Source organism: Lipotes vexillifer, unplaced genomic scaffold, assembly GCF_000442215.2.
Source record: "Lipotes vexillifer unplaced genomic scaffold, Lipotes_vexillifer_v1.1 scaffold382, whole genome shotgun sequence".
NCBI lineage: Eukaryota > Metazoa > Chordata > Mammalia > Artiodactyla > Lipotidae > Lipotes > Lipotes vexillifer.
This window is the reverse complement of record NW_006780611.1, coordinates 7,203,961-7,213,626: the sequence shown is the minus strand read 5'-3', so window position 1 is coordinate 7,213,626 and position 9,666 is coordinate 7,203,961. Positions and strand designations below refer to the sequence as shown.

Here is a 9,666-nt window from a genome sequence, read left to right as displayed (position 1 = left end):
AGCAGGTGCTTTCTATATTGGTGTAGATTTCCTTTCACTAGAGAGGCAAGGATCTGAGCAACGAGCACAAGCTCTGAGGTGACACTATCGGCATCTAGTCCTGTTGTACCTCTTACCAACTGTGTGGCCTTTGGTATAAAGTTACTGAGACTCTTCAAGTCTGTTTCCTCATTTGTAAAACAGGGAAGGAGCATCGACCTTCTAAGAAAATGTATCTAGAATGTCTAGCACACAGTAGGTGCTCAACAACTAGTCTACACTAGTACTAGGAGTAGTTGTACTCCATGGCTCAAACAACTCCTAAACTCTGAAGGCAAGCCCTGTTTCTCTGCCAGCCATCACAGACTTGTGCAGAAGTTTTGTAGTTCCAAACCAAAGGGCCACACTGATCCCGTGTGCACGTGTGGTGATGTCTCCATTCCCCAGATCCCACGGGCTGTCCTGCTCTGGCCCTGCTCTTACCCAGGCAAGTGAGGGACAGTCGAAGCAGCTCCCAGTAGAGACTTCGACTGAATGCAACTAGGAGGGATTGAGTGGATTTCAGAGGCCCAGTCCCGACCCCTGAACCTCTGGCCTGCAGACTTGTTTCCAGTGAAGCCCCATCTTTCAGCCTCCCTTCCTTGCTCCCACACGCCCAGTACCTTGAGAATCCTGCGTCCTTGGATTCCTAAGGGATCCTGGTTGATTTTGATCATGAGTGGATTCTGCAGAATGTCCATGTTCTGAGCGGAGATGGTACGCAGGTCCGTGGACATGAAGAGGGGGGCCGCCAGCACCGTCCACAGGGCCATCTGGGCCCGGGCTTGCTCGAAGCTGAGGCCAAAGTTCCCAATGAGCAACTGGGGGCAGAAAAGAGGATTGCTCAGCTCTGCCCTCTTCAGGGTGGTGGGCGTGGGGACCAACCCTAAACTTGTAGCAAAAGAAGACAGAGATGGGGGAGGACGGCCAGGTGTGGGCTCTGGTTCTGCAAACACCATTCCCCAGCAGCGTGGCCTTGGGGTGGGTCAAGTCACTTTTCAGAGCCTCAGGTTTTTTCTTCCATCAAGAATATGGGGGTGATAATATGCTCTGACCATGTCACAGGCTGTTCAGAGGATCCAATGGATCATGTTGCCAAAAGCGTTTATAAACTGGAATATGCAAGTCAAGAAATACAGCCAGGATGGTAGTAAACCAGACCTGGACAGAGTCTCTGCTCCTGCCAGTAGCCACCCACCTGCCCTAACGACAGCTGACTACACCAACGGGCACTCCTGTCCTCAGGGCAACCAATACACCAACAGTACACAAATGATTACTGCTAACTCAACACTGTTGTGTACTTAGTGACACCAATTTAACTAAGCACTGTATATGTGCCAAACCATTACAAGCATTTAAAGGGTCATCCTTTTGGGGACTTCCCTGGTGGTCCAGCAGTTAGGACTCCTCACTCCCACTGCAGGGGGAGTGGGTTTGATCCCTGGTCGGGGAACTAAGATCCCGCATGCCATGTGGCATGGCCAAAAAATAAAATAAAATAATTTTTAAAAAAGGACTTGGCCCTGGGCCTGGTGCCTAGTAGGTCAATGAAGGTCAGCTCCCCACCAACCCCAGGGAGCTAAGTCCTGTTTGCAACATCAGCCATGTGCTGGCCTAAAAAAAAATAAAACAAAAATAAAGGGTCATCCTTTTAACCCTCAAAACAATCCTATATATATAGCAACTACTATTATTATTTCTATTTTCCAATTGACAAAGCTGAGTCACAGAAAAAAATAAGTCATGTGCCCAAGGTAAGTGGCAGAGCTGGAGCTGGAACTCTAAAGCAGGTCAATTTCTGTTTCTCCAGGCACCTCTCCATCTGGCCTAGTATTTGTAATTATTATAATCATCAATGACAGTAATTACTCGTTGACTAAATGAAGAGATAGCTATAAAACTGTAAGATAAATTGCAAAGAAATTTAAGTGATCAGGGCTATGAGTGAGGTAGGTATGAGAGGCCAGTTCTGCCTGCGGAGGGTAACACTACAGAGCATTGAGAGAGGGGTCAGAGGCAGACCAGGCAAAGAGTCTAGGGAGGGGTGGCAAGAGAGTGTGGACTGTCATCTTCACCCTACGGAGGAATAATGTCTTACACAAGAGTCACTATAGATCAACTTCTCAAGTTTCAAGACACACCAGAACCACCTGGGAAGACTTAACAATGGGCATTCCCAGGCCCTCTCTGAACATTCTGATCCAAGAGGTGGGGTGGGGCCCTGGGAACAGAATTGTAAGTGCCCAAGGCAAGTCCAGCATGGCTGGTTTCTGATATGCTGATCTAGAACCTGGCAATGAGCATCCAGGAAGACAGCATAGGACAGTGGGCCTTGGGCCATCCCCCTCCATGCTGGTACCACGTCTGGGTCGTTCCAGTGCCCAGGGCCTGCCACCGGCTGCAGAATGTCCTGGTGCGTCACAAACCAGTCCAGGATGGAGAGCACGCTCCTCCAGGAGTCCTGGATGTCGTCATAGTTGCGCCAGAGGTTGCAGATGTCCGCCAGCAGAGTGTAGTTCACCTGGATTTGGGGGGAAGGCAGAGTCCAACACCAGAGTCACACTCTGCTGCCTGGAGCCCTGCACAGGGGTTGGGGAGTCTCAGCAGGAGATATAGAGGGTAGGGAAGGGGGAAGAGAACAGACCTGGAGCGTGTTCAGGATGAGGAAGGCCTCGGAGGGAGTGGCCCTGCTCTGGGGCTGCCTGGCCTCTCTTCCATGTGCGCTGCTGCCAGGAGCCGACCCCTCCCTCTCACACTAGCTGGGGCCAAGCCCAGGGTAGGGACCCAGGCTGGTGTACCCATAACCTTCCCTACCACACCCTCAGCCCCATGTTCTCTCAGTGAGCCCCACCCTCTGCCAGGGTTCTCCCTCCAGTCTGCAAGTCTGATTCCACCCTTTCTAGCACCCTACATGCTGAAGGGTCCCTGGTGAGATGCCCACAAGGCCTTTCAGAGGCCAGGCCCCACCTTCCTGACCTCACCAGCCTTCTGGATCTCCTAGCCCACTCGGCAAAACCCAGGATTCTGACTGCTTGTTGGGTGCTGTGTCAGCACATAACATATGGTTCCCATGCCTTGGATACCCATCCCTGCAGCCCACCTGACAAGGGTCTCCTCTAAGACCCTGGGCTGGCTCAGGCCCCCTCAGGTACTTATGGCCCTTTCCTAGACCTACAAATCAGCATGTGAGCAACTATGATGAGAGAAGCCCTGACTGCATAGAAGGCAAGGAGGCTTGGGTATGAGGAGCGTTGCCAGGTGGGTGCACAGAATGGCTTACCTTTGGGGGAAGGCCCCCTTCATAGGCTGGCCAACTGCAGGAGAAGGCGATGGGGCGGCCTGTGGCATTCAGGGCAGCAGCCATCTTGGGGTACCCTGGAGAAGTCCAACCCTCACATTTTAGGATGAAGAGACACAAGATGAAATCTGGGGCCTCAGCCCAAACCTCCCACCAAATGGGAGGAAACTACGGTTCAAGGAGGTGCTTCCCCTGTACCCAGAGCTGCAAACATTTCCCAGGTAAGGCATGGTACCAACCCATCTTTAGGGAGCCTGGGAGCCAAGATCTCCTTAGGCCCTGGGTGAGGGGAATTGGGAAACGCTACCCCGTAGGGGCCATACAGACAGATGGGCACTGCGGGGCCTTCCATGGCCACCCCTCCCTGTCTACCTAATGGCCCCCAGCCAGCTGCGGGACCCACCCTCGGCCCGTTCCTCGGGGGTTGAGAAGCAGCCATCCAGCTTCAGCATGTCCACCTTCCACTTGGCGAAGGTTTGAGCATCCTGGACCACCTTGTCTAGCGTGGTGCCTGGGTAACCCATGCAGGTGAAGTTGCCCATGTCCTCGTAGATGCCCAGCTTCAGGCCCAGGGAATGAGCCTGTGGGGGGTTGAGAACACACTGGGCTCAGGCAGGACCTCAAGGAGCCGCCGCCCAGGCACATCTGAGCAGGCCCCATTAAAACTTTCAATGATGGGACTTCCCTGGTGACGCAGTGGTTAAGAATCTGCCTGCCAATGCAGGGGACATGGGTTCAAGCCTTGGTCCGGGAAGATCCCACATGCCACGGAGCAACTAAGCCCGTGCGCCACAACTACTGAGCCCGCATGCCACAACTACTGAAGCTCACGAGCCTAGAGCCCGTGCTCTGCAACAAGAGAAGCCACCACGATGAGAAGCCTGCACACCCAACAAAGAGTAGCCCCCGCTCACCGCAACTAGAGAAAGCCTGTGCACAGCAACGAAGACCCAATGCAGCCAAAAATAAATTAATTAATTAAAATATATAATGAATAAATAAATAAATAAATAAAAACCTTCAATGACTTCCTGAAGCCCAAAGGAAAGGGTCTCAGCTTGCTGGCCTGGCCTCTGCCAACCACGGTACTTCCCCTCCCTCCAACACACACACCTTGCATGGGCTGTTTCTGGCCTCTAGGCATTTGCTTCTGCCATTCCCTCTGCCTTGAATGCCCTCTCTCCAGTATCAGCTCAAGAACTGCTTCCTCCGGAGAACCTTCCTGAAATCCCAGGCTGAATAAGATGTCCTTCCTTGCTCTCATCCACTACAGTGGGTCAAAACCACCTGTCCATGTATCTATTTCCTCCACTAGACTGTGAGTTCTCAAGCAGGGATTATAGAAATGAGCCCTAAGTAGGATGGGGTAAAGAGGGGCCTGGCCCACAGGCCAAGGGGCAGGGCTGGGGTGGGGCTCACGTAGTCAGCCAGGAAGGCCATGCCGTTGGGGAAGCGCTTGGGATCAGGCACCAGGTCGCCTTTGGCATCACGTCCACCAATCCAGCAGTCATCGATGTTAAGGTATTCGTAGCCCAGGTCCCGCCATCCATCCTGTGCCAGCCGGTCAGCCATCTCCATGAAGAGCCGCTCACTGGCGAGGGGTAGGAGACAGGGCTGCTCAGTGGCCCAGCACGGGCCTAACCTTAACCCCAACCCCCTTCCTCAGAGCTTTTCAAACTTCTTAGATGCTCTGAGTGTGAATCCAACCTACAAATACCATGGCCTTGCTGTCAGCCGAAGACTAAGCCAGGTAACAGGTGTGAGGGGTACCAAGGATTATGTCATGAGCCATGAGCAGGGTGGAGCAAGAGGAGTGACGTGGCCCCCAAGCCAAGAAGCAGGACCAGGCCAGTGGGAAGCACGCAGGGTCTGGCCTGGCCCTTAACTGTTACCTCCTTTCCGTTATCTCAGGGGCTGCGTCCACCACAGGGCCCCTGCCCCACAGGCCTGAGGCCCCAAGCTGGTCAAGAAGCTGAGTGTCAGAGGTCTCAAAAGTCACCTCTGGTTGCTTTCTCTCTGGAATGGGGGTCTCTAACCCTGCCCTCTTTCCTAGCTGACCCCCACTCGCTGCTCCCACTCTGTGAGTGCCCTAGGCAAGCCTGTTGGGTGGTGCAGACCTTACTCACCTGATGCAGTTCTTTGGGTCCTCGTTACAGTCAGTGTTGCAGCGGAAGCGTTCCCAGGCCAGCCAGCCCATGGGTGGCTTCCGCAGGAGCCCGTTCTCCAGAACCAGCACCTGGGCCACCAAGGCCAGGAAGAGCACTGCAGGGGGTTGGAAGGATAACTGTGAGTGGCTCCTATAGCTCCAGCCCTCACCCCACCCCATTCACATGCTGCCCAGCCCTGCAGAGGCTGCTGGCCTGCACATTAGGGGAATGACTCTCGCGCTTAAGGTGGAATGGGCTCTTCCTGCAACTCCTGGCTCCAGAAGTGCTGTGAGTGGGCAGACAGTGCCTGGGGTGGGGCAACGTGTTTGAGGCCCGGATTCCCACTTTGCTGTTACCACAGCAGTGCTGGAATTATCAAAAACTAACACCTGGTCCCTTCTACACCCTGACCAGCTCCCCCCACTCCATTCACACAGAACTTGACAGTACAGTGTGGCCAGGCTCCAGGTCTCCTGAGTCCCATCCAGGGCTCTTTGTTCTCCAAAGACACCCAAGAGGCTTCAGAAGGGCTTAAGAGGCCAGCCGGTTGGACCTGCACCCAGCCAGCTCACTTTCCCTCTAGGGCCTCAGTTTCTTTATCTGCAAGATGGAATCACTGTACTGACTTTACAGGGCTGTTCTTATTACATGTTGATGTTAGTAAGACAGGGCCTCTGTGCTTTGGGGTAGAGGGGGTGCGCAAGGAAGAGGCCTCTTTGGAGGGGAACTGATTCCTAGGTGGGGAGCACCTCCTCCTTTCCTGGCCCACTTCCAAGAAAGAGAGGAACATGTCTCCCCACATACCCACAACAGGGAAGGAGGCCCAGACGCCACAGGACTGGAACTTCCTCCAGGTAGCTCCCACCCCCAACTGGTCACCTACCCTCCCAAAGCCACCCCCATCCGTGTAGGTACCTGTCTTCAGCAACATCGCTCTGGACTCAGCGTCTCAGGACCTGACCAGATCTTCTCTGCTTTTACCAGCTCTATATGTTGGGCTTTGGAAGCTAAGAAACGTTAGAAAAGCACTGGGGTCACTACTGCCTGGCTAGCCCTGCCGCCCTTAACCTTGGGTGTGGATCCCACACTGGGTCCCCAAGCCCTCTCAGCGCTCCGCCCCTCTCCCCCAGCCATCACTTCCCCGAGCCTGGGTTCTTCCTGAGGAAATACTAAACAAGGTATCTTGGACGTTAGACCGCACCCCTTCTGCACTGCTGGGAACCCCGAGCGTCCAAGGGCGGCCCTCTGCCAGACTGGGGTCAGAGAGAGGCAGCGACAGGCTCGAGGACTCCCAGGAAGAACGGAAGCGGCGGGCCGGGACCAGGCTCCGTATTCCCTCCAGGTCTGGGTTGCCGCCCCCCCGTCCCCAAAGACCGCAGGCCCAGCGACCCAGCACGGGGACCCCAACCAGAGTCGTCCACATTTGACACTCACCCCTTCCAAGCCGCCTGCTTCGGTCTCCGGAACCAGCCACCACCGCAGTCACCTGATTCGCTTCCGACGTTCCAGAGGGGCGGGGCCTCACTGCGCCTAACCTTCCCCGGAAGACCTAACAGAATCCCCCTAGCAACGTCCTGCCTCGCCCTCTACCGGCGCAGTAAGCCCTCGGAACCTCCCCAAGCCTCACCTCCTTCGAGCTCCGGCTCTGCGCGCCCCTGAGGCAGGCACGAGCCAACCGCGGCTTCACGTGAAGCTAGTCCTTTCACCTCTGCTGGGTTCCCTGAAGGCGAGGATAGTGCTCTGTAGATAATGCTCAACAAATAGCTGTGGCGTGAATACCTGCTGGGGGCTTTTTTAAGAAAAATGGGAGAATGCCCTGAAGCAGGGCCCGTAGTAAGCCGCTCAAAAACAGTAGTGGCAGATGAATAGGCACCACGAGGAGGATGGGTGGGAGAAAGCAAACCAGGTGGAGGACACAGCTCCTTAAAAGCCAGGAGACTCTCATTCCCTGCCTGACACTTGGACCACCCATTATTCTTATCCAGGCACTTTGCATATTCCTTCCTCTTTCATTCATCAAATACTTATTGAGCAACCGCTAGGTACCAAGCACTTTATTCTTGGCACCTTCACTTGGATGATCACTGGGCATCTCAAACATAACTGGCCCCAGACACCTGCCACTTCCATGTTTCAGGTAATGGCAACTCTCCTTCCAGGTGCTCAGGCCAAAACGTTCGAGTCCTCCTTGCCTCCTTTTTCCCTCACTCCCTCTCCTCTTTACCTCACTCCCTACATCCAACCTCTCTGCAAACCTTGCACTCTCTACCTTCAAAACCCATCCTGAATCTGGCCACCTCTCTCTACTCTCCCAGCCCCCATCACATCTTGCCTGTATTACTCCAGCAGCCTCCTCACCGGTCTGCTTCCACCCACATTTATTCTCTCCTTAGCAGCCAGAGAAATCCTTTAAAACAGGGGTCCTCAACCCTCAGGCCGCAGACAGACCGGTATCGGTCTACGAGCTGTTAGGAACCAGGACGCACAGCAGGAGGTGAGCGGCGGGCAAGCATGTGAGGCTTCATCTGCCGCCCCCCCCCCCCCCCCCCCCCCCCCCCCCCCCTCCCCACCCCCCCACACCCCCCCCCCCGCTCGCATCACCGCCTGACCAGCCCCCACCGCCCCCCCTCCCCACTTCCGTGGATAAATTGTCTTCCACGAAACCGGCCCCTGGTGACAAAAAGGTTGGGGACCGCTGCTTTAAAACATAGCTCAAGACCATGTTCATTTCAGCCTGGAGTAACAGCCCTCACAGGTTTACAGAGCCCCAGGCCACACATTCTGACCCCACCTCCTGCTGCTCCTCCCTGCCCCCCTCCCCCCCACCCTTGCAGTTCCTCAACACAACAGGCCTCTGGGCCGTTGCACTAGCTGTTCCACCTGCCTGGAATACTCTTCCTCCAGATTTTGGCACGACTGGCTCCCTCATTCTCTTCAAGTATTTCCCAAATGTCACCTTCTCAGTGAGCCCTACCTTGACCATTCTTTTGAAAATTGCAACCGCCCTACTGCCCCAACTCCCAGTCTCCTTGCCCCTGCTCTATATTTTCCACAAAATTTATTGCCTTCTAACACATTTATTATGGTTGCTATTACTTTTTAAATTTTTATTTGTTTTATTTTTCGGCTGCCTTGGGTCTTCCTTGCTGTGGGCAGGCTTTCTCTAGTTGTGTCGAGCGGGGGCTACTCTTCATTGCGGTGCACGGGCTTCTCATTGTGGTGGCTTCTCTTGCTGCAGAGCATGGGCTCTAGGCGTGCAGGCTTCAATAGTTGTGGCTCGCGGGCTCAGTAGTTGTGGCACACTGGCTTAGTTGCTCTGCGGCATGTGGGAACTTCCCCGACCAGGGCTCAAACCCATGCCCCCTGCATTGGCAGGTGGATTCTTAACCACTGCGCCACCAGGGAAGCCCATGGTTTCTATTATTAACTGAATAAAAGTTAATGGGGGAGACATAATAAACAGGAAATAAAAGCATGAGCGTAGGGAAGCTTTTCTTATAAGTGGTTAGTGCTATAATGAAAATACAACCCAGGGATGTGACAGAGACCTGCAGGTAGGCTACTTTCTCATGGCCAGGGAGGGGACATTTGAGCTGAGACCTAAATGATGTGAAGGAGCCCTGAGGAGTTAGAGCCGAGGGGCAGGCTTGAGAAGGAAGCGCACCTTCCTGCCCTGCAGGAACTGCAAGGGCAGAACTCTGACGTAGGGACCAGCAAATTCATGGGCAGGTGTTCTGAGCTCACCGGCTTCCAGGGCTGCTGGGAAACCCTAGCCTCCTGCGTTTGGTTGTGCACTCCTGCAACCTTCACTGCAGGCCTAGCTGTCGACTGACTCCAGGCAGAGTCTGGGCGCTGAAGTTGCGTTTCAGGCCGGCGGGAGTGGCGGAAGCAGAAATGGATAATCCCCAGAAGCAGAGGTCCGGGCGACGCCAGGTGCCGGGTTGGGTGGCTGGGAAGCTGGGCCGGGCCTCGCGGGCTGGATAGGAGCCCGCCCAGAGGAGGTGTCTGGGCCGAGGCCGTCCCAGGCTTGGCTCTGCGGGAGAAGTGGGCCGAGCGGGGAGAGGGGGACTGGAGGGGGGAAGGGAAGGTCTCCGAGTTCTCTGGGAGGTGGACTGGGTCCGAGGCCCCCGGACGGCCTGAGGTGGGACTCTGCGTTCGAGGCCTCCCGCCACTGACCACTGTGCACTGTGGCCCAGGCGG

General features: G+C 55.0%; 1 protein-coding gene across 1 annotated transcript in view; it reads right to left on the bottom strand.

Moving 5' to 3' along the window:
• The window catches only part of NAGA (alpha-N-acetylgalactosaminidase), a 9,499-nt gene extending 3,004 nt beyond the window's left edge, over positions 1-6,495 (bottom strand). Inside the window, exons 1-7 of the mRNA XM_007453955.1 lie at positions 6,382-6,495; positions 5,446-5,581; positions 4,739-4,910; positions 3,723-3,900; positions 3,302-3,396; positions 2,381-2,542; positions 642-839 (exon numbers count right to left, since the gene is read on the bottom strand). Coding sequence (XP_007454017.1) covers positions 642-839; positions 2,381-2,542; positions 3,302-3,396; positions 3,723-3,900; positions 4,739-4,910; positions 5,446-5,581; positions 6,382-6,397 — 957 coding nt within the window. The 5' untranslated portion in view covers positions 6,398-6,495. The remainder of the gene's footprint in view (positions 1-641; positions 840-2,380; positions 2,543-3,301; positions 3,397-3,722; positions 3,901-4,738; positions 4,911-5,445; positions 5,582-6,381) is intronic.
• Between the last annotated feature and the right edge of the window lie 3,171 nt (positions 6,496-9,666).